We start from the raw sequence: 24300 nt of genomic DNA on the forward strand, positions 1-24300 counted from the left end.
ATAAGTTGCATATGTGCTTAAACAGTTGAGAGCAGATTAGGAGCAACTGCATCATTTATCCAAATATTCCCTACTACAAACAATACTTCCAGGCCTATAAAGGTAGCAGAAGGGGACCTTTTCTGGCAATCCCTTTGGCTGATTGATGACAAAGATAGGGTTTTTTATATAATATGTATTTTGCTTATTGCAACTTCCATGGATTGATAAAGATTTGCTTTTATTCGGTAGTTCAGAGGCAAATAAAATAACATATATAGTTGAAATACAACATCAAAGTGTAGGGAAAAAACAAAACAAAAATATGGACATATAAAACATTTAAATCAAGCTGCAATATAAAAGACAGAAGACGTAGAGGTCAAGGTGGTAAACATTCTTAGATTATCTACTGTTATGAAAATCACTGGGTGCTGCAGAACAACCCTTTTCCCTAAGGACATCCCTCTCCCCCAAATCTCATAGCTATCCATAGTCACATCTGTAGGCTTCTCTTTATATACATCTGAAGCTGAAGACTCTTTGGTGTTACATGCAGACCATCCAGTGATGCATTTTAAATACGTTTACCGCCGGTTCTGTGGGTGTGGCTTGGTGCACTTTGCGCATGCGTGCACACTTTGCGCATGCACACGTGCCAAACATGCACTTTGCACAGGCACAGAGGCTTTCTGACTCACCTCCTGCAAGCCCGAACTCTCCCTGTCACTTTAGCAGCTGCTGCGTGGCAATCTGCTTGCTGTGCAAAGTAGCTGGGCTTCAAAAGCAGGACATAAAGGTTAGTATGGGAGCCCGGGCAGGTGGTAGGTCCCAACAGCAGAGTGTTGGAGAGAACCGATTCAGTCTCCACTGCTCATCGGCGCTACCGGCTCGGCAGAACCAAGCCGAACCGGTAGAATACCGCCACTGGGACCATCTCTTATTCCTCCAAAGACTTGTAGAATCAGACTTGATACCGTGTTTCTCCAACAATACAGCCCACCCCAAAACGAAGGCCCAGCACTGTTTTGTTCGCATGCAGTTAAATTAAGGCCTGCCTCCAAAATTTGGGCCTATTTAACTGCATGCACGGCCGTTTACTACATGAGGTGAGGAGGCATGGGGTGGAGGGAGAGGAAACTTGCCCAACTCATCCCACGTGACTCACCTGTCCATCGGATCACACTCCATTGCCTCTGGAACGCTGCTTCTTTTGATTCCTGCTTTCCCTGCCAGAGTCGTCGCTCATCAAGAGCCCCCCGCCACCTACCCCCCGCCACCTACCTCGCTTTCTTTCTCACACACAAGAAAAACGAGCAAGAAAAAGAGAGAAGGGGGGAGGCACTTTTGAACATGTCCAGGGCTTTTCACATGATCAGCCCCTGCCATGGATGTGTGTGTGTGTATGTAGGGGGGTGTTTCTGGCAGAGATGAAGGAAAAGAGAGGGTGGATTGGAAGAGATTTTCCCCATGAGAACACACACACATCCATGGCAGGGGCTGATCATGACAATGTGAAAAGTCCTGGACGTGTTCAAAAGTGACTCCCCTCCTTCTCCCTATCTTTGTCTTGCATGCTTTCCTTGTGTGTGAGAAAGAAAGCGGGGAGGTGGCAGGGGATGAGCGATGATTGTGGCAGGAAAAGCAGGAATCAAAAGAAGTGGCGCAGTGGCCAGGCTTACCAGGCTTTTCAGAGTGGACAACGGCAGGCTACAAGTAGGCAAGCAAGGGTGCACATGGGGAGCTCCTTACAGCCGCTAAAGCAGCCCGGTGGAGAGAAAGGATGCACATGCAGGGGGGGGGGGGGAATTAAGGCACCCCTCGAAAAGGCTAGCCGTTTTTTCGGGGGTCTAAAAAAAATAAGGCCCAGCCTTATTTTCTGAGCATCACGGTAATAGCATCAGCAGCCCTTCAAGTGCTTTCAGAATTTCCTTCATTGTTCAACAGTCCTGAAGTAGTAATTTGCCACCAATATGTCAAAATAGCAAAAGACCATTAAGGGCACTATATTTATCCCGTCTTGGTCTAAGGAAAGACTCCTGAAGCGATTAAAGAACCCTATGAGGGCACTACTTGCTACCACAACAAGAGCAATTTTGATGAATAGGAGCAGTACTCTGTCACTTTCCCTAATCCATTGTCTAGTTGTTTGAATTAATGTTCCTCAGATTGTGTAGTTGGTGCTACGAAGTGCTGAAATTTTAGGGATCATCAGACTCCAGTTTGTATATCAATAGGATAACATTATGTGGCCTTGATTTTAGATTACTTCTACTAAGTATATTAACCAGAGACCAGTAGTACATTTTATAATAACAATTTTAAAAGTTTCCTTTTTTTTCCTCTATGTAGAAGGTGTTCTATATGACAGTTGTGCAGTTGTCTTCAGAAAAGGCTTACTTGAAGGGGCCTCTTTGTAGGATGAATAACTGAGGCTATAAGTCAAACCATGCCAAAGATTATTGGCATGGTGAAGGGACAGGGCTCATGCTTTTCTACAGCACATTTCTGATAGTGTGCATCAGGCTGGGTGGGTGGGTGGTTTTGAAGACCATTTAATATCATTTTGAATAGAGAACTTAAAACTATAGTAATGGAGATGAGATTTAATTATGAGAATCCTTAAAATCCAATATATATATATATATATATATATATATATATATATATATATATATATATGTGTGTGTGTGTGTGTGTGTGTGTGTGTGTGTGTGTGTGTGTGTGTGTATATATGTCTTTGAAAGAGGATTGAGTATTTCCTGAAGTTTGAGAAAGTAATTGATCAGTTTTTCCTAAAAATTCTAAAATAAAGTAGCACTATTAAATCACAATAGGATAGGATACAGTGCATTAAGACTACTAATTATTACTTACTTTATATCTAGTAATTCTAGAATATTCAAATAAATGTGAACTATATTAGTCCTATGGCTCTAAGAGCATTCTGTATTCTAAATTCTAGTAATGTTATGCAACTATCTGTAAGGCTATAATTCTTTTTAGGTTACCATTGTATAAATGCAGTGTTAATTATCTTAGTTCATTTGAGAACACATAGCTGATTAAAGAACTAGTCTCCATTAATAAATTATAAATCATCTTTTTAAAAACAGTTAAAGAATATATCATCAAACTCTCAAGTATGGATAGCTTTTCAGTTAAGTCAACCTGAAGATTTTAAGGAAGTTCAAATATTTGTTCTGGAATGGTTCTTATTTGGACCAGCAAGAATGCTTTGCTATATGAATCAGTTTAGATTGAGACACTATATTCAAAGAAATTTCAGATAAATCAGCTTTAATTTATTTTATCTGAATAATTTGTGTATGTAATATTTCCAATATCTCACAATTTGCCCTCTTCAGTCAGGTTCTGTCCTTTTTCATATTGAGCAAATGAAAAGACCCGAATGCCTAATTTTTTGGTTTAGAATAATTTTACTAATGTTTTGCTTTGCTTAGTTGTAGTGTTTTGTATTCATATGTAAATAGTACAAATATCCATAGCTATTCTTAAAACATTAGTAGAATTTGGAAATTTTTCCCCAGGATTTAAATATCAGCAACACCCAACTTATTATTTAAAATTTTTCATATGGTTTTTCATAACGATCATTATGACTGCAACTTTTTTTGACTTAGTTTGATCTCTGGAGAACTTTACAAATTATGAGTGTCTTAATGCATGTTCTTGTTGTCATATAATTATAACTCATTTGGCATGGCATGAACTCCCTTGTTTTGAGTAATAATTTACATAATATGTGGCTCAATACACAATGTATTTAGATATTATTTATATTTTGCAGATTGAGTGTTTTTAATAATTACTGAATTTAAAGAGAACTATGGGAAACAATTCTTTTTCTTTAACAAGAGTAGATGTTCTATTATTATTATAGTATTGATTCTTATTCAATTGAGAAGCTAAAGCTTTTAAAATAATATATACTAGAACATTTCCGTATCTTCCCAGCAGCTGTTCTTAAAGGGGAATATTTTAAAAATCCCTTACAAACTTAGGCTATGTTGTTTTGGAGAAGAATCCATTCAATCTGTAACTTATAACCTTTCATATTTTTCCTTCTGTAAAGTGGAAGTTCCACTTCATAGCTCCTTATTTGGCAAAGTAACCTGTGAATTATTATCTATTTTATCAGACTTATACTGTTTTATTTCCTTGAAGTTTGTCTATTTACATCATATTTGCTATCTATTTAAGTGGCTTATTTCATAATATTTGTACTTAATTTCCTGAATGGTATTGTAATTATGGCAGGATATGATTACATAATAAATCAATTACTGAAGGCTTTTAACATAAAATCCTGTTAGGAACAATCTCAAATCTACATGTGAATATCATTGGTGGGATTCAAAAAATTTTACTACCATTTATGAGGGCATGGCTTGGTGGGCATGGCAGGGGAAGGATACTGTGAAATCTCCAGTCAGAGGTGGTATTTGCTGGTTCTCCGAACTACTCAAAATTTCTACTACCGGTTCTCTAGAACTGGTCAGAACCTGCTGAATACCACCTCTGATGAACATGTGTCCCTTACTTCAGAACTCCTACTTTATGAAACACCCCTATCTATATCCATTCTGTTATGATTTTCTTATTAGGTCTTTTCTGCAGTTTTCCCATAAGCTGGTTATTCCTTATTCCATTGCTTTTCATTTCTTTCCCCAATTTTTCAAAACCTTTCTACTTTGATACATTTTTAAAAAAAGGTCACATTATGCAACATTATGTTTGAAAATAAAGTCAACCAGATTCTGGGGTTTCTGGTGATTGTTTTAGCATTCCACACCAGTTTTAATTTACCAAGTGCCAGGTAAATCCTATTGTGATAAGCTTCTAAAGTCATTCCTTTGTTCTTGGATAAGGACTTGTCCAGATGTTTCTAACTGATGGATAAAATGGGATTTGGGCAAAGATTTTGAAGAAACTCCTTCCACTACCTAGTTTTGAGATGTACATTACTGAAGAGATATCATTCTACAGATGGCCCAGAAATAATTCACCTTGTTATATATTTGATTACAAGACGTTTGAATTCTCTACCAAAATAGCAATAAAATTGAACATACCTCCTTTAACACACAATAACTGTTATGTCAGACTGGTTTATTCAAAATAGTCAGTTTATGGGTTAAAAATTATTGTTTCATAATATATGAAACAAGTGTTGTTGTGTTGAAAATAGGAGGAGGAGAGTGTGTTAGATATGTTGAATTATTTATAAAAGTAATAAAGGTGATACAAATAAATAATGTAATAAGTTTAATGTTAAACTTAATAGTTTTAAATTTTACATCAAATATTTAAGAATAGCACATAGCATTAAAAAAAATTAATTAAAAATCAGAGAGAAAAAAGTATATTTTAAAAGCCCTTTTAAAAGTTGTGGATGAAGCCAGCACTGTTTTTCTCAGGGTGAATTTCAGAGTTTTGCTTTGAAAGAATTGGAAAATTCTTGTGATTTCAGCCATCCAAATGAATGAGTAGATGCTTTTGTTTATTATGGAAGTGTAATATTTTTATAAGTTAATAAAAGTTATATTTTTATAACAATTTTATAAATTGTGAAAATATTTGAATGTGAAAAGATTTAGCAAAGGATTCTTATTGTAGTGCAGTGATTCTTGAATCTTCCTTTAAGAAAAGAAAAGCAAATCTTGTCTTAGGTGACTAAACTTTATCTGAGCTCGCTTCAAGTTGTCCATAATTTTTAAATAAAATGATTAAACATGTCGTATTAACATTTAATTCTGTGTTTTGGTTTCAACATGGTTTTTCAATTTCTAATTTCAGCAGGTTGGGGAGAGATGCCTGCTGTCCATGCAAAGCCTGAAGCTTCATGGGGAGAACCTTCTTCCCCTTCTGCTGCAGTTGATAATGGCACTTCAGCCTGGGGGAAGCCCCCTAGCAGTGGTACAGGGTGGGGAGATAACTCTGCTGAGTCAGCAGGAACATATGGAAGAGTGAGCGCACCAGCTGCTGCCCCAGCACTGTGCAAACCAGGTAAAATCTGTAGTTCATTGATTGGCTTGGCTAAGGTGGAAGGAAAAATACTCCTGCTTTTACATTCTTCTTCAATTTAAATAGGTATTCTTTTATGTTGTGGAAGATGAAAAATGTATCAGCATCTAGAATTGCTGTCCTTTTTATTGATTCATCTGTAGGCTCTCCAATTTGATACCAGTGAAGTAAAATATGGTGTTGCTATGATTACAGATGGCAAGATTTAAAGAGACTAGGAAAGCTTACTTAAATCTTCCCTTTTTTCCCCTTCATAGCTTCTAAATCTTCTATGCAAGAAGGCTGGGGCAGTGGTGGAGATGAAGTAAATCTCAGTACAAGTCAGTGGGAAGATGAAGAAGGAGATATGTGGAATAATACTGCTTCACAAGAGAGCAATTCCTCTTGTAGCTCCTGGGGGAATGTCCCAAAGAAAGGACTTCAGAAGGTAGGACTGAAACAGATGGGTTACAGGTATCAGCAATTTAATAGTCAAATGGTTCAAGCAATGATACTGCTTTCTTTATTGAATAACTCAAATCAATTATTATTGTTACAGGCCAGCCTATTTTATTATTCTATGGAAGGGTAATAGCCATTGTTTCCACGTTTGGTTGGTGTTGTTATTGTTGTTGTATGGGCCTGGTACTCCAAAGCAGATATGGTAACAAAACTAATTCTAAGCAGCATGTATTTTTTAGAACCATAAGCTTTTATTAAAACCATTTTACAACTATGACATCAATACAAAAGAATTAGAGTGCTAAACAGTTGCCTTATAGTCACATCTCAGCAAACAAGAGTTCCAAAGTGAGGGTAGTTCAGCTGAAAAGGCCAGATTCTTACACCTCAGTCACATGTTAAAAGAGGAGGATCTACAGCAGGGGTGTCCAACCTTGGCAACTTTAAGACTTGTGGAATTCTGGGAGTTGAAGTCCACAAGTCTTAAAGTTGCCAAGGTTGGACACCCCTGATCTACAGCATTCCCTTTTGACCCCTGCCTTTTTAATGGGCAGATTATAACAGGAGCAGAAGACCCCCAAGGGCCAAGGATCCAAGCTTATTAGGGGATTTACAAATAATAGCCAGAATCTTAGTGGAAACACTGAGCTTTGTATCTTTAATGTTTGCTATTACTCCAGGTCATATCAGTTATGGGTTTCATTTGCCCATTTGAATGAATATAAATATTGAAATTATCATTTAGCTCAAGGAAGTCTCACTGTTTTAATACATCTTGATATATGGAAAAGAATAGTTTGTGACTGGCATGGCCCATATACTTAATAAAATATGAATTATTCAGTTAAACCTATGGGAAGATTATTCCAGGAATATTACTAATTTATAATTTAGTATTCTTTTTCTTGAATTAACATATATACAAACACAATTTAGGTGTCCCCTGGAACCTTGATCTTGTGAAGCGATATGGGACACTGATAGACTTACTAAGATGATTTTTTGAGGGGCTGTGATTTATTTAATTGATCATAGATTATGTATGTATTTACATTTATGATAGGGTTTATGCCCCACCTTAATCAATCAACTCTTGGTGGCTTACATTAAATAAAGCAAAATAATAATCTAAGCATATGGTAGAATACTAGCCCCTCCCCCAATATCCATGAAACATTATTTTCCTCTCTCATTTCCCCCAATTTCTATTAATTTTGTAGTTATTGTACTTTAATTTTTATTCCATAGTTTTATACATTGCTTCAGGATAACTTTTATACATTAAATGAATAAAATGCATTTAAAACCACTACAGGAAAAAGCTCAAAACTTAATGCCAGTTGCACAAAATACAGCAAGCTGTGCTTTTGCAAATTCAATTCTCCACTTTTTCATTTAACACCAATAAGAAGTATCTGCCTTCATCTTTAAAGTAACGTTTCCTCCATATGTCTAATTGAGGAATTTCAAATGCTGGTTAATTTGAAATTGTGATGAAACTACTTCATTTATTCATTAATTACAGTTTAAACCTAAGACCTCAAAGTTTATATGGATGCCTACAAGTCTCCAAAATTTGTTAATCTCACATGATAGGTTGCTCAGATTAATAAAAAAGCATCTACTTCAATACTTTTTTTCCTGATCTATAAGAGCAGAAAAGAGGACCTCGTAGTAGACCCCAAAATCACTGCAGTTTCTATTCACTGCCATGTCCAAAATGCTTCCTATTCAAAATATTATACTACAGTAACCATATACATCTTGATCCTACTGATAGTTTAAGGGAAATATATATATTTAGGCTGCAATCATGTATCTACTTAGTAGGAAATAAGGCAGGGCTACCATTAGGGTTACAAAAACCTCAGTATTTTCTTTGCTGACATCTAATGCAAGCTATGTAGAACAGTGCTAGAACAAAGTTCATTAAATGCAATAGACTTTTGCTGAGTACATACATTTAGAATTTGGTTTTCTTGTTTCTTTTCATTTTCCTAGGGCATGAAGACATCTAGTAAGCAAGATGAGGCCTGGATCATGAATCGTCTGATAAAACAACTTACAGACATGGGCTTCCCAGTAAGTTGTATTTAAATTTCAAAATATTCTAAATGTGAAATTGATTCTCTTCTAAGCAATGTGTCATTAAGATCAGACTCTAGATGTGATGACAAAAATGTAGCTGATAAATTTTAAAAAAAATACAGAGCAGATCTGGCAGATTAGAGGCAATAGCATGGAGTGGAGGACAGAAAGAGGATAATTTCAAAAGTTGAAATCAATGTGAAACCAGCTCCATCCCTTTTGTCCAAATGAAGCACTGTTGTACTTATTGAAGGAGACTGAGTTTGAGTCACAATGCTGCTTTTGTCATATTTATGAAAGCAATTAATCTTGTAGATGCCTGGGATTAGAGATTCTTAATTTTCATTCTGGGAAAATTGGCAGAAAGCTGGTTAAAGGTAAAATTGTTTAACATGTAGAAGATGGTAACTTGTTAACAACCAGTTTCCTTTTACAAAATTTAATTTTATAACTTATGAGAATTCTATTTTATTTTCAAAATATTAAAAAAACAGATTAAAGACTCCTGAGGATATTTTTTTTTGATATTGAGTTGTAGATTGCTTGAGGAAGTCTTCATCTAATTAGTACCTTGTTACAAAACAAAAGGTTTTTTAGTTTTGCAGCTTCTTTTATATGTCCAGTGTAATATTCTTTTCCATGTCATTCTTCCAGTGTCATTTTTAAATCCACTTTTCAAAGTAGTCACAATCAAGTAAGATAATCCTTGTCCTCTCAGACACAGATAAAATTAGCTTCTGGTTCCATTGTTTGAAAATAGCCTTCAATATGTCCATATTGAAGGATATTAACCCTATTAATAAAACTGGCAGACACATTGTCCTTTCTCAAGCCAACAAACCATTGAATCTTGACGGTACTTTTATGAACTACTGAAGCTGTGTGTTTTTAATATACAGCCTGTTTTCAGTAGTTCTTTAAAACATTGCTCAGCTTCAGCCATTTATTGGCATGAGGAAGCGAATGCCATCCACCATTTTTAGTAATGGCAGTCCATTTGTAAGTACGAGTTTCAACTTACATACAAATTCAAGTGAATGACAAGAGTTGGGAATCAAACACATTCTTAACCTGGGGTCTGTCTGCCTGTATTAGCAAGTTAGTAAGTTGAAATTAAGTTTAAAAATCTTGCTCAAAGTAACAAGGTATTCTATCACAAATTTGTGAAAGAGGAAGAAGGGATTGGGTGCAATCTTAAAACATCAGATGCACCACTTGAACACCATCAGGTGATTGACAATCACCATCAATCAATTGCAAAAGACAGGTTTACTTACATCCTATGGCAATACCTTTTACACTATCAAACAACATCTTCCCTATCCCAGGTCTATGGGAAAGACTTGATAGATTAAAAATGCCAACTCTAGTCTAAACATGTGGCTGACTGTGTGGTGGACCAGAATTTATTAAATTTGTATGTGTATGCTGCCCAATTCTCAGTAACTGAGTGATTCACAACAAGCAAAGAAATTACAATAAAATCAATAAAAGATCAAACTTGGCATGAATGATAAAGTGAGCAGTCTCAGTCTCCCTTGCCAAAAGCTTGAGTGAAAATAGAAATGAATGAGAGATAATTAGGAGGAAAAAAATCAAAGCACCAGTAGAATGGCTATATGGAGAAATCTCTGTAAATCTATCATTTCACTGTTCTGCAGATTATTTGAAGTGGATTGTGCTACGGTGTGGTATGCAGCTTGAGTTGGTTTGTTTTTTGTAGTCTAGCATTTATAGTTGCAAGATTTTACTATTTTTATTGCATATGGTTTTTGTTTTGTTTTTTCTCTTTTTATTATTAGTATTCTTTATTTTAAAAGAGTGCAAAATGCAGGTAAAATACCAATAAAACCACAAGAGCAGACTTAAACCAAGCAATCTTTAAAGTTAAAAAGCAAAAAATGAAAAAAGTCTATATATTAAACTTACAGTCACTAGTTTACTGAGAATATTATATAATATTATATAATACAATAGTGCAATCAGATGCAAAATATTATTTAAAATATAAAATCTGTGCCAAAGAAGAACATACTGCTCAATCCTTTGGTGGAAAATATTACCTTTTCCAGAACGGATAAATTGCACATTTCTAAAAGCCAATCTAATATCTAGAATAATGTCACTTTTCCAATTTCTGATTATTGTTCTTAGACATCTCACATGCACTGTTCAGTCATAATTCCTTATAGGTTCCAAAGCTTTGATGAATAATTCAACATCACATTAACTTCTTTAATATTTAAAGGTTTCCCCATAAATCTACTTATGTGCATTAAAGTACTATTTCAGAAAAGTATCATATGTTCAATGAACCCTTAATTTTTCTTTTTACATCTTCAACAAGAAAGTCTAACGTTTTTTGAGTATATTCTTGGGATGTTCCCTTATACTGTAAATATAATTATTTTTATGAATCAGCTTTAATTTCAAATCTGTTGATACCATTTTAAAATTCATAAGAATATGAAGCCATTTGAGGGGCATTTTGGCTCTTTCCAGTTCTTTGGTCCATGTTTGAAATATCCCAGTAGTGTCTACTTTAAATATATACTTGATTTTTGGTAAAGATATGTTATAGATTTAACTTCTGAAGCACCTCTGCCTCTATTACATATTTCTACACAATTGTTGCAAAAAGGTAAAGCTCCTGGCCTAGGTAGTTTTTCAATGGAATGGAACGATGCATTTGCAAATTTTCTGGCCATGTACAATCAGTTTGTTAAAAATTTAATAGTTTAGTTAAAAAAATTGATTGATTGATTGATTGGATGCACCTAAGATAGAATGGGTTGCAAGAAAAGAACCAAGCTCAAAGAGTATAAAAAACCCTTCATTTCAACCCTGAGCTACAAATATTCTCCTCTATAAAATGGACTATATTTTTTAAGAACAATTGATGATTAGATATGATTTTCCAAGGAATTTTATTCATTAGATTAAAGTTCATTATTTGAAATCCTGCACTAAAGTAATAACAAATCAAATGATTTCAAGCTACCCACTTTCACCCTTGCTATTTAATTTGATTGTTGAACCTTTATCTGATATTGTAAGGCACTTTGGAAATTAAAGGTATTATGTTTGCAGGGTGAGTACAAATAATTGGATATGTTGGTGATATTTTGCAGGTTTGGAGAAGTATTTCATGTTTTTGCCTAATTTTATAAAGAGACTACAGTTTTCAGAAAGTACTGTGGCTATAAGATTAACTAAGATAATACTTGCTTTACTTCCCTTAGACTCTAACGTCACACAGTTATATAGAGGGTTGGTTTTGTCATTTTCGTATATTAACTATCTTGGATTTTACATTTTTCAAAATATTTCTAGATATGTGATATGGATATAAATACTTTGAATTTTGTATTAAAAATGAATGGTATATAAATAGAGAAGCTAAAATCCCCTTATGTTTGTGGGGTAAAATGAATGTTATTAGAATTAATATTCTTCACTTTATTGATGTCCTTAGAGGTATCATAACATGAATACCAAATAAACATTTTCCTCAGATTGACAGGCTATTTAATTTATTTGCAATAGTAATCCACCAAGGTTTCCATTAACTAAATTGAAATTACCATTTGAGGATGGTGGCTTTAATTTATCAGATTTGAAAACTATCATTGGGGTTATATTTTATTAGCATTGCAAATTAAAATTTAGTGAAATATCATCCTCTATGGGGTTATGTTGGAATTTTATTATTTATTCCCCTTGCAGTCATGAGAAGTTCTTAGAACAACATGTATTGGAAAGTGCAATTGTTCCCAGGCTGTGAGAAATTTTGGAGCCATATTGGGGCATAGATTTTTGATAATTACTCTTATGAATATTTAACTCTTTGGAAAATTTCTTTTTAAAAAATGGGTGGTTACATGTTATTGAAAAGTATGGGCAAAATCCAGGATAATGACTTTAAAACAGTAACTGTGTAATCATCATATTAAGGATTTTTCCCAATTCCCAATTGATTTTTTCTAGTTCACAACTAGTCTTCAACTTAAGAATTTTTTGTGGCTCAGAATAGGCTAGATGCTTTGGCCATTTCAGAAGTATCTGAGATTCATTCTATTACATGGAATCCATGACAGAAGTTATGGGATATGATTGCCAAACAAACAATTGGCAATCATATTGCTTATTTCCAGGTTGTAGGCAGACTCTGAAACTGGACTGGGGAACTTATAGTTGCCATAGTAAATTTGAAAGCCGGCACCTATTTCCTATTCCAAATTGTGGTTGAACCTAAAATTGATATTTTAAGTTTGCCAGTTTTTTACTCATCACCAGCTGTTGCACACCTAGACATTTATTGATCTGCAGGTCTTGGCAGGTTATCAGTTGTATGTATTTATTTGCTATGAAAAGCTTTGTTTGCTGTTTCAACACATTAACTTGCTGCTTGACCATAGGACACACTCCCTCCACCACTTTAGTTGCAAACTTCTGGATATTAACTGTTGAAATTTCAATTATTATCACCTCTTAACATAAATGTAAATTGTTCTTATATCTGGATATAAATTCTGTTTGGTGTAGTTAGCAACCAACATATTTTCTTATTTTTGCAGAGAGAGCCAGCAGAAGAGGCCTTAAAGAGTAACAGTATGAATCTAGATCAGGCCATGAGTAAGTACTTTTGTAAATGATATACTTATAGGTATGATTGAGGATTGTTCTGTTTCAGTGAAATAAACTGCATTATTTTAAAACCATTTTATGTAAGAGTTGGGTAGGCTATAAATTTGTACTAATTCAGTGCTTTAAAAGAGCATGTTCATTTTAAATTTCAAGTTTTAAAATGTATTGATACTAAGAAAAATGTAGTGAAAGCAATATAAATATAATTTCATCTTGACTTGGATAAAGATCCCTAATTTTCTTCTGACATTTTCATATTTGCTTTACCATTTACAGGTGCTCTGCTGGAAAAGAAGGTGGAAATGGACAAGCGTGGAATGGGAGTAGCTGACTACAATGGAATGGTCACCAAACCCCTTGGCTGCCGCCCACCACCAATCTCCAAAGAGTCTTCCATGGACCGCCCCACCTTCCTCGACAAGGTAGGGGCGGGCAGCATTCTGGAGTTAAAAAATAATAAGGGAGGATGACAACAACTGATGAAAGTTTGATTAACAAAGGAGAAAAAATAGAGATAGGTATTCTCTTTGCTTGTCTCCTGTTGATTAATCTCATTCTCTATAAACTTTCTAACTTGTTGTAGTAAGATTACAGGAATCAACAGAATGCCTTAATCAAGAGGGACATGCATGATTTAGCAAGTTAAAACAATCAAATGACTTTTTTGCCTGCAAGTTAAATTCTAGTCTCCTTTAGAGTAGGGAAATAGTCTTTTGGATTTATCCTTCATTTATTTATTTGTCAAATTTGTGTAGCCATTTATCTCACAAAATGTGTACAACATTTATCTCACAAAATGCGTTGAATAACAAGAAATATAAAAAAATCCAGATTAAAAATAAACATTATAAAAAATATACAGACCCTCAGCAAAAGAAGAATAATTACCTAGCATATCTGAGTATATCTACACTTCCCTGTGTACCCCAGACCTGATTATATAACCAGGTCTTGGGACATTTTCAGAATGTCAAAGGAGATGGCATGAATCTAATTTCAACAGGAAGAATGTTCCATGAAGAGGGCACCATGATAGAGATATCTATCATGTCACTGTGACCCATGATATGTAGGTCCCTAGCTGATGGTATCCACAGTATGCTCCATATCTAGTTGGGCAGGCTGATATGATTGGGAGGAGATAGTCTCTCATATATCCCAGTTTGTGTGTGTGTGTGTGTGTGTGTTCCCTAGCTTGCTTTATATAAATTACTTCGACACTAGTTGGACTTTGAGTCTTTTTAATAGTATTGGTTTTTAATAGGCAAGTGTGTCGACAGGCATATGAATAGAAAGATTCATAACATGAATTAAATTTCTCCATTATGTGACCAAAATGGTATTTCACATTGCTCTTATCAAAAGTTGATAAAAATAAATAAATCAAATGTGCTAAATTCCAATTCTTTTAGAGTTTTGGATACCTTTCAAATTACTTTTCATAGATTTTGCTACCCATATTTACATTGGCACTTATCAAAGAGATTAAGTTTAGAGCCACTTCTTAACAACATTCCATGACATATTGGATGTAAGCATTGGTTATACAAATTTGAACACTCGTGATTAGTAGAACTATAGGATATTGAATACTGTTCGTATTTGAGACTCAAGAAAGGATTGTAAAGAGCAGAGGGAAGAAATCTTTGAACCTGTTACTGTCATGCAAGCTGCAATTTGTGGAGCATGATGGATATCCTTGCGGAATGTTAAGCATGTTGAGCTAAAGGCCTTGAGGATATGACTAGAAAATGTCAGGGTCCTCCCTTAGGGCTTTCCAGCATTAAATAAACATCAATTTGATTGATAATAAAGAAAGGTTGAGGCTTCTGGGGGGCAGAGTAGAGGGGAGAACCTCTAGTAGGATTTATTTAGAATGTCAGAGGTTTTTTTTATATTTGATTGGCATTGAACATTGTTTTCCCTGTGTCAGGAACATGGAGTATTCCCTGATAATCTGAGTGAATAGTGGGAAGATAATGCAGTTTAACTGCAAAATAATTATTTTTAGGAAGTTAATGAAGCGCATGTATTCTTGAATCTACTTTTGTTTGCAAAGTACAGACCAAGTTCGATACTTCTTTTCTACCATGCTTCATGTTTTAAGTTGAACGGTATTCCCCTGCTTAAGAAGATATTCAGGCATCAAAAAATTAGAATATATATATATAACACATTGTAGAGTTCATCGTAATAATTCACCATAAAGTGATGACATGAGTGGCCACATAAAAATGCATGTATGCAAAGATCCTTATGGTTATCCCCTACACTTGGAATGCAAACAAAATCCAGGAAGACCCCAAGCTGGAGACCAGCTCTGTCTGTGCAAGAATGATGCCATACAGAATCAAAGCTGGCTGTCTCTTAACTCAATAGCTTGTGTGGGTTGTAGGTAGTATTTAGAAAGCAATGATGTTTAATGGCAGTATAATTCCTGTTTTATCATCTTTTTTCCCCCTAATAAACACTTTCCCATTGGAAGATTTCTTATAGTTTCAAATTTTTCATAAATGTTTTTATAACATTTTTAAACAATCTACAGGAAATATTCTTGTATTCCAAGTTCTTCTGGTCCCTAATCCATTTATAACTTTCCAGAATCAACATTCTAGTCATCCTTTTGCTATTTATTTTTTAAAAAATTCTTTTTAAAGTCCTTAAATTTGCATGGAACATCTTTCCTCAAGGATAGAAGGAAACTCACCCAGTGTAATGAAACTTAAATGGCGTTTGGATGGTAAGAACCTTCTGAAGGTTCTTACCATCCAAAAGCCATTTACAAGAAATTTCCTAAGGTGGTTAAGAAAGGAAGTACAATGGAACCTCAGATCGCGAACGCTTCTGTTCACGACCAAATCGGGTGATGACCAGAATTTTCAGCAAAGTTTTGTTTCTGGTCATGAAGACATCTTCAGATGGCGACCAGACACAGCTGCAGCAATTTCCCCTTCTGCGCCATTTTTTTTTGTCCGCGCATGTGCAGACGGTCGTGCTTCCAGTCACGACCAAATCGGGTTGTGATCGTAGTCCTGGAATGGATTACGGTCATGACCCTAGGTTCCACTATATGGGAATCTAATGTCCATTTGAAGGCATTGAACTATGGCTTAGGCATAATGATTTGCCCCAGCTCCCAGAGTTCTAAAAGGTGCAGGGCCTGCTTTGTGGCAGGCAAAGCCCTTTGCGCCACACTGCTGGACTGGAGCTGGGGCTAGGCTGCATGCTGCATTGAAGCTCAGGGGCTCTTACAAACCCAGAACTGCGTCACATCAAGAAGCCCCAGCTGCCCAGCCCAGTCCTAACCTCAGTCACCCTTGCCACCCTGCACTCTGTTGCCCCAGCTGATCTTCACCATGTTCCTGCTCCCATTTCCTGATGGGGCATGCATGCCCTGGCCCTTCAAGAAGCAGTTGCTAACCACCTTAGGCGATCTTCCCCAGGTCTTGTGGGGAAACCTCTGAGCATAACCTGAAGAAAAGATTTGTGAAGCCAGTAGCTGCCTTGTGGAGGGTCAGGCTGGCCATGCTTATCAGATGCAGGAACAGGAAAATAATGGAAGTCAACTAGCATAGCAGGGGCCGCAAAGTGCTTGGAGACCACGGGAAGATAGATGGTGTGGTGATACATGGGTGGCAGGAGTTAAAGCATCCCTGTGGTCATGAGAAGGCTGCCAAGCACCTGAAATTTGGGGACTTGTACGTCTCTTCATTTAGCCCCACCATAAGTTTAAACAGAGCAAATGATCATAGCGGTGGACAACCTGCAGAAGGAAAGGAAAGGAAGGAGAGAGCATTTGCTCTCATTCATCAATTTATTGTTATTGCTGAATTCTTCCTTTTGGAACAGATGCAAATATTTCAAAGTCCTTTCTATCATTTACTCTTCTCCTTGAATACGGTTTCTTTAATTTTGAGGCAGACCATAGCTTAAACCAAATGGGTAAACTATGATTTGTACTATCTCTACAAAGCAAAGCGGAAATCAGTTGCTAGTTTTAACTCTTAAGCTGTGCAAGTAGTTCCTATAGAAGAGAATATTTGTAGCTCCGGGTTGAACTGTGGAGTCCTTGGTGTGCTCTGAGCTTGGTTGTTTGCCTGATTAGGTAACATCATCAATGCTAGTCATTGTAGGGTTTGCTACATGTTACCTATAAACAATAGCTTGTCCTGATGTTGTTGAGGGGGATGTGAATGTAGTCCCTAGATTAGGGTACTGTTTTCTGCTTGATATCTGGTATTGATTCCTTGCTTTTCTGAATGTTGGTTGCTGATGTGTCTTGGTGTTTTTGTTTTCCTTCTTAGCTTTTTTATTTTCTTTTTTTGAATGATGTGTAAATGTAGTTTATCACTGTCTGTCTATTGATGGCTGATTTGTCTGAATTTCAAGCTTCCAGGAATTCCCTGACATTTCTGAATTTAACTTGGTTTGGGATTCTTATAGTTTCCCAGTTGAAACAGTGGTTAAGTCTGTCTATGGGCTGTGAGATTAAGAAATTTTCATAGTGTCTGCTGGCTGCTAGTTGGTTTTATGGACATGTCCTGTTAGTCTTCCACCCTGTCTGGAGGATAAAGAATCCTCCATAGTAAGTAGGCAGTTAATGAGATTGGTTGTTCCTTGAAGAATCAGAATTATTATGTGTATCACTGGAACTGAAATAAAAGTATCTGTTTCTTCAGCTTCTTAAGAAATCTGTCATTGTAAGAAACATAATTATATCCTGGTTTTTGTTGAGACAGCTTGCTGTGGAGATAGTTACCTAGAGAATTATGCACCATTATTAAGCCTAAATATTTATGCTCAGTCCTTTTACCTGAACAGTGAGATCTATATAATTGCGTTTATGCTTTAGACTGTAATTGACAATCTATCCAAAAATCCTATGTAATATTTAGATTAAGGCACCTGCTTTGAGATGAATTGTCGTAGCAATCTTGTCTTCTTTCCTATTTTTTAAATTACTAACAGATTTTTTTTAAAAAAAAACTTCATTGTATTCAATGCTTTCAGTACTATGCTAATATGTTTTTTTAAGTCTTACTCATTCACACAATGAACATGAGATTGTATAGAGTGCTAATAGAATGTATTTTCCTAACAGCTTTTTTGCAGGTTAGAATTTACCTAAACTACAAATAATTATGTGTACTGCCAGAGGCTAAAGAGTTTTGGCAGTCTGAAGTTTTCCTTAATGTCACAAAAGTGACTTTGTTCCAAAATAGTAATGTTGCAAAAATGTAGTGTTAGTTTTCTTCAGAATGACTATATGTCTTTGGGATAGTTTTTTTTTAATTAATAGAAAAAATAGTTTGATATGAAAGTAGTAATTAAAAATAGAAATAATAATCTTTTTTCATGAAAGGACATGCAATTGTTCCAAATGAGGCATGTAATATTTGCAATGTGATTCCTGTCTTAAAAGTGTTTCAACAAGAGTTTGTTGCTTTTTATATTTAAGAATGATTATATATTTACAATTATGCATTTAAAAATTTCAAAGCAAAAAATAAAGACAAACAGTATCTTAATTCTGTTTCTCTTTTTCTTCTTCCTTCCACTCCATACTTTTCATTATGTATTCCTCATGCCTTTTTAAACAATATTTTGATCTTTTATTCATCCATGTTCCACTTATATTTCCATGGGAAACTGTTTTGTGCACTGTCTGTACCTGGACACTGCACACAGCTCACCCTTTCTTTTTTCAATCAGGATGGCGGCCTAGTGGAAGAGCCCACTACTTCACCATTTTTGCCTTCACCAAGCCTGAAGCTCCCCCTTTCAAACAGTGCACTCCCTAATCAGACCCTGGGTGGGATTGCCTCAGGGCTGGGCATGCAAAACTTGAATTCTTCTAGACAGGTAAGGTACCTTTTCAGTGACAACTGTGTGAAAGTCGGTTGCTGTCTTAGTAAAAGGAATATGTTTTTCCCCTTATTTCAATATCCTTTTTTGAAATGTAAGTAGTAAATGAGTCTAAATCAAAACGTAATTTGGCATCTAGACCTTCTTCAAAGGGAGGTCATTACTATAAGAGATAAACAAAGGACTTTTAGCTAAATATTATGCCTTTGCCTTTCTGTTGCTGCTACTCTCCACAACTCCTGAACCACTGCTTCTATTTCTTTTCTTCCCTGCTGTTTTTCCACAGCATAACTGGATAGCGTTACTCTTTCCTGTAATCTTGAGTGACAACAGAAATCACACTTCTCCCAACTTGTAATTCTCCTCTTCTTAGGCTTCTTCTTTTCTCCTCCTCAAACAATTATCATTTACTGTGTAGAGGGTATTCTGGCTCCCAAGCAACCTTTCTTGACCGCAGTATTTGATTACTAGTTGGGATTAAGCCAGTTTCTATTTTCAGTTCACCCAGTCAGTAGAGTTGGTGGTATTGCCAATCCTGAGTGATAAATCATTTCTCAGCACCACAGAAATAGAATATTTCCATTCACGCTATTGTTTATGGGGTCTTCAGCTTTGTTAGGCAAGTGAGCACCTTTGGAACTTTGAGAATGCATGATAAGTACTTTCAGAAGTCATAAATATATTTTCAGTTCTTGGGAAACTTCCCAACAACTGAAAATGAGGCAGAGGTGATACCCCAAAACATCAACTCTTTTGAATTTATGTTCTTTCCAATTTTTGAGGTCTAAAAAAACAGAAAAAAATCATTCAGGATCTCCTACAAGGCAGAGATGGAGTTGATGTCAATTACATAACTTCCCTGCAAAACAAATACTACTTTCTCAGACTGCAAACTGTCGATTTTAAAGAGGCACGCATACATGAGCACATGTGAACACACGTATTTTCAGTTCTTCTCTGCTCATTTTCCACTGCACCACCTGCATACCTACAGGATGATCTTTGTGAAGTCCATCTCCTCCTACTGCCTATTTTTTTTCCTGCATATCTACCAGTTATTTTTTTTAAATGTCCCAGTAGCTGATGTTTTGCTCTGCAGCATGTCTGTTTCCTATTTATTTATTTGCTTTTTGTTCAATTTGATAAATATTTTAAGACTATTCGAGGGGGGCGAAGGAAAACCCTAAGGTTCTGCAGGTAATATGATGCCCATAGGCACTACATTGGGATCCCCTTACTGCATTATGCCAGTTTGCATACTGATTCTAGTGTATTTAATAATTGCTAATTTATTAAATTGAGTCAGTCAGAAACTACATAGTATATCTAGAGCAGAGTTAGGCAATCTTTGAACCTACCGCGTAGTTTAGTTGTAACTCCCTAAAGCCTTTTTTAACAAAAGAAAACATGTTAAGGACTTTCCTTATGTTTTTATTGTTGTTTACTAACTTCCTACCCAAAAAATGTTATGGGTGGGTACCCACAAGTATATAAGTAAAGGCAATTTACACAACATTGAAATAGTTTATTTTAGTTTACTTTACTTTACTTTATTGTCATTGCACCTTGTACAACGAAATAAAACACCATCTTCAGCGCACATCATGACCATGAAAATAAACACAAACACACATCTTTCATACTCCACACATTGAACCAAAAAACCCCAACACCACACCAACACTGTACTATATACAGTAGAATTCAAAAGAGCTACTGCCCTGGGATAGAAGCTGTTTTGCAGCCTATTTGTCCTTGCTTTTATTATTCTATACCATCTGCCAGATGGTAATATTTCAAAAAAAGAGTTCCCAGGATGAGATGGATCTTTGAGAATGTTTTGAACTTTCTTAAGGCAGCGGGAGCTATAAAGCTCTTCCAAAGAGGGGAGAGGGCAACCACTTGAGACTTTCAAGAAGAGATTGGACTGCCATTTGTCAGAAATGGTTTAGGGTCTCCCGCTTGGGCGAGGAGTTGGACTAGATGACCTGCAAGGTCCCTTCCAACTCTGATTATCTGTTATCTGTTATGATCTTTTGGGCAATGACGTTAACCCTCTGGAATGCTTTCCTATCTGCCATTGTGCAATTGGCACAAGTGCAGTAAGTTAAGATACTCTCTATGGTGCAGCGGTAGAAGGTCATCAGCAGTTTTTCATTCAGTTGTTGTTTTCTGAGAAGTCTCAAGTAGTATAATCTCTGCTGGGTACAAGATAAGACTGAAATGTAACATAGGAAGAAAACAAGCAAAACCAACAGTTTAAAAATAAGCACCAGATCGGAAAGCAGCAGATCACGTAACAAGTTTGTAATTTCCATTAATTTTACATGTTTTTTTCTCTTTCTCTAACTTAGGTATCTTTTGCTAATCTTAAATTTTAGACAATTAAGAAAAAATATTTACAAGGAAGATGCCTCAGAGCATGTTAGCTTAAGTTTCTATGTGGACCAAGTGACTGACTCTTTTGCACAGACTTAGGGTTAGCAAGGAAGGAATTTAGCCATCCATTTTAAAATACCTTGAAAAGAAAGAAAGAAAACCTGAATCTGTCTCATCATTACCAGTGGGGCGGATAGAGCCTCCTCTGTTGTAGTACCAGGTTTCTAAAGAACATTTCGTTGATTCTATTCACAGTAGCTTATATGGAGGCTATGAAGACTGCCTTTATTTTTATGAGTCCTTTTATACTGTTGTGGTACAATGTGCAATGTAGCACTGGCTTTTCATTCCATTTGATTTGTCTATATTGTATACTGTAGACACATTCTAACTTCGTTAAACATTCTGTATTCTGAAAGAAGAGCAAAGTTGAAATCTTTAGATAAGAAGAATCATAAGAGGAATCATTCTGAAATATTTCCACAATAGAATCATAAAATCATTGTCATTATAGTAAGAAATTGTTTTGAAAATTTGCAATTTGTTGGGAAAAAAAAAAAAAAAGAGCAAAACCACAAAAAAAAAAAAAAAAGAAAAAAAAAAAAAAAAACAAAAAAAAAAAAAAAAAAAAAAAAAAAAAAAAAAAAAAAATAAACAAACAAACAAACAAAAACATCTAAATCTACAAGGATGTGGGAAACATTGGCTTCTCTGTTTATTTTATTTGTATTGCTTTAATTTACAAAAGAAAGGTAAAAAAGAAAAATAGAAAACAAAAGCCACAATTATCCAGACAAATGCGGGGAAAAAGAAACAGCAAAGCCATTTTATACTACATATAAAAAGCAGTTAATCCCACATTTTAAACACATCATTAAACCTTGAGCAGACATTAATTTTGATTGGTCTTTCCATTATGTTGATCAAGAGATTGTTCAAAGCACACAGGTATTAGTGATCCAAGATTGTAAACATGGGGTGAGCAATGACTTTCCTTCATTGAAAAGTGAATTTTACAAAAACATAAGTAATTTAAAAATATTCTCTTGGTAGTACAATAAATATGACAAGAATCTTTTGTGTGTGTGTGGTTAAAATAATAAAAAACTAAACTTAATATTCTTTTAACACCTTAATCTTTCAATATATTAATCAAAATATTCCAACTTTATATACCTGAAGTGTTCCAATTATATCACATCTATTTCAGTAATCATTTTAACTTGTTTATAAAAATATTATAGATTTAGAATAATTCAAAATACATTGCTATTGACAGTAATTCAATAATTCTAAATATTACCAATATGCCTAAACCAAACTGTGAAATCAAGAAATTTGTAATTGAAAATGACCAGTTCACAGTTTTAGGTAATCCAGATTCCTCTCACAATAACACAAATGTTTAAAAAATTGGTTTGGTAACAAGCTGATCCATATACTGTATTTTTCGCAGTATAAGGCACACTTCCCCCGCAAAAAAAAAGTGGCTAGAAATGTCTGTGCGTCTTAGAGAGCGAATGTTGCCAAAACTCCACCCACCTGCCAACCCTCGGCCTCTGCCTCCCAGCAATTTCTCCTTGCAGCAAACAGCAAACAGCCTGGTCAGCTTCAGCACAGCCTGATTTAGCACAAGCAGCTGATTGGCAGTTGGATCGGCCTCCCAAAATACCACCAATCAGCTGTTCCAGGCTGTGGGGATCGCTACTGCCCATTGCCACCGTTGCCACCAATCGCCGCCACCTGTCACCGTGTCCGTGCGACCTATTTTCAGCCCCTGTGTGACCCATTTTTGACCTCTGCGCATCCCATTTTGGGCCCATTCCAGGTGGAGGGGATTGCTGCTGCTGCCTATCGCTGTTAAGCAGGACACGCAGAGGCTGAAAATGGGGCATGAGGAGGCAGTGGTAGGTAGCAGCGACGGGGGGGGGGGGCGATCCCCACAGCCTGGAACAGCTGATAGGCAGTATTCCGGGAGGCCGATCCAACTGCCAATCAGCTGCTTGTGCTAAATCAAGCTGTGCTGAAACTGACCAGGCTGTTTGCTGTTTGTTGCAAGGAGAAATTGCTGGGAGGCAGAGGCAGATTTTTTTTTCCTCCCCAAAAGCTAGGTGCGTCTTATGGTCTGGAGCGTCTTATAGTGCAAAAAATATGGTTACATATATATACATGCACACATATCTGTCTGACATTGCCATTCAAATCTTAACTGTTCTACATATCACATATATTGCTAACTGGGGTAAAAGAAAAAGCATCTATGTAGTTACAGAAAGTGAATATCTGTTTTTAAATACTATTGATACTAAATGAATAGAATAGCTTACATATCAAGTAAGAGTAAAATAATAAAAAACTACAGGGCATGTTACAGTGCAATCTATATTTTCGACTGTATTGTAAAGAATCAAAAGAAGAATATACATATAGTATATGTATACTGACACCAGCATGTTGAGTATGTTTCTATAATTTTGTAAGGCAGTCTTAAATATACTTGTATGTATGTATGTATGTATGTATGTATGTATGTATGTATGTATGGTATTCAGCTTTGTTTGGGTATTTTCCCACATCATTATAGTTGTGCTTTTAAAGTTGTAGCAACGTTTCGGCAGAATCTCATCTGCCATCATCAGGATTCTGTATAGTGTTCGTCTGTGAGTCAGACTTTCACAGCCATTTCAGTTTTAAATTTGGGGCTAGCCTACTGCTGTGCCAGAATGGTTTTTTCTTCATCCTGATTGGTTGGGAGTCTTGGTCTGTGTTTATTGGTCTTGGAGTTTGCTGTGTTCTGCTTGATTGGTTTTTCTAATATCTTCTGTCTGTTTTGTAGCTTTTTTTGTCTTGATT

The 24300-nt window shown here is 35.7% G+C and overlaps 1 protein-coding gene across 8 annotated transcripts in view; it reads left to right on the forward strand.

Moving 5' to 3' along the window:
- The window catches only part of TNRC6C (trinucleotide repeat containing adaptor 6C), a 135892-nt gene that overhangs the window by 85054 nt on the left and 26538 nt on the right, over window positions 1-24300 (forward strand). For 4 of the 8 annotated variants that reach the window (XM_026667542.2, XM_026667545.2, XM_026667547.2 and 1 more), the window contains 6 exons: window positions 5800-6009; window positions 6285-6454; window positions 8470-8550; window positions 13134-13191; window positions 13480-13625; window positions 18916-19065. In XM_026667542.2, coding sequence (XP_026523327.1) covers window positions 5800-6009; window positions 6285-6454; window positions 8470-8550; window positions 13134-13191; window positions 13480-13625; window positions 18916-19065 — 815 coding nt within the window. The remainder of the gene's footprint in view (window positions 1-5799; window positions 6010-6284; window positions 6455-8469; window positions 8551-13133; window positions 13192-13479; window positions 13626-18915; window positions 19066-24300) is intronic. The other 4 variants (XM_026667543.2, XM_087955698.1, XM_026667546.2 and 1 more) reach the window with 2 other exon arrangements.

Source organism: Notechis scutatus, chromosome 2 (assembly GCF_049901735.1).
Source record: "Notechis scutatus isolate UNSWTSFEM ecotype Mainland chromosome 2, rNotScu1.2, whole genome shotgun sequence".
NCBI lineage: Eukaryota > Metazoa > Chordata > Lepidosauria > Squamata > Elapidae > Notechis > Notechis scutatus.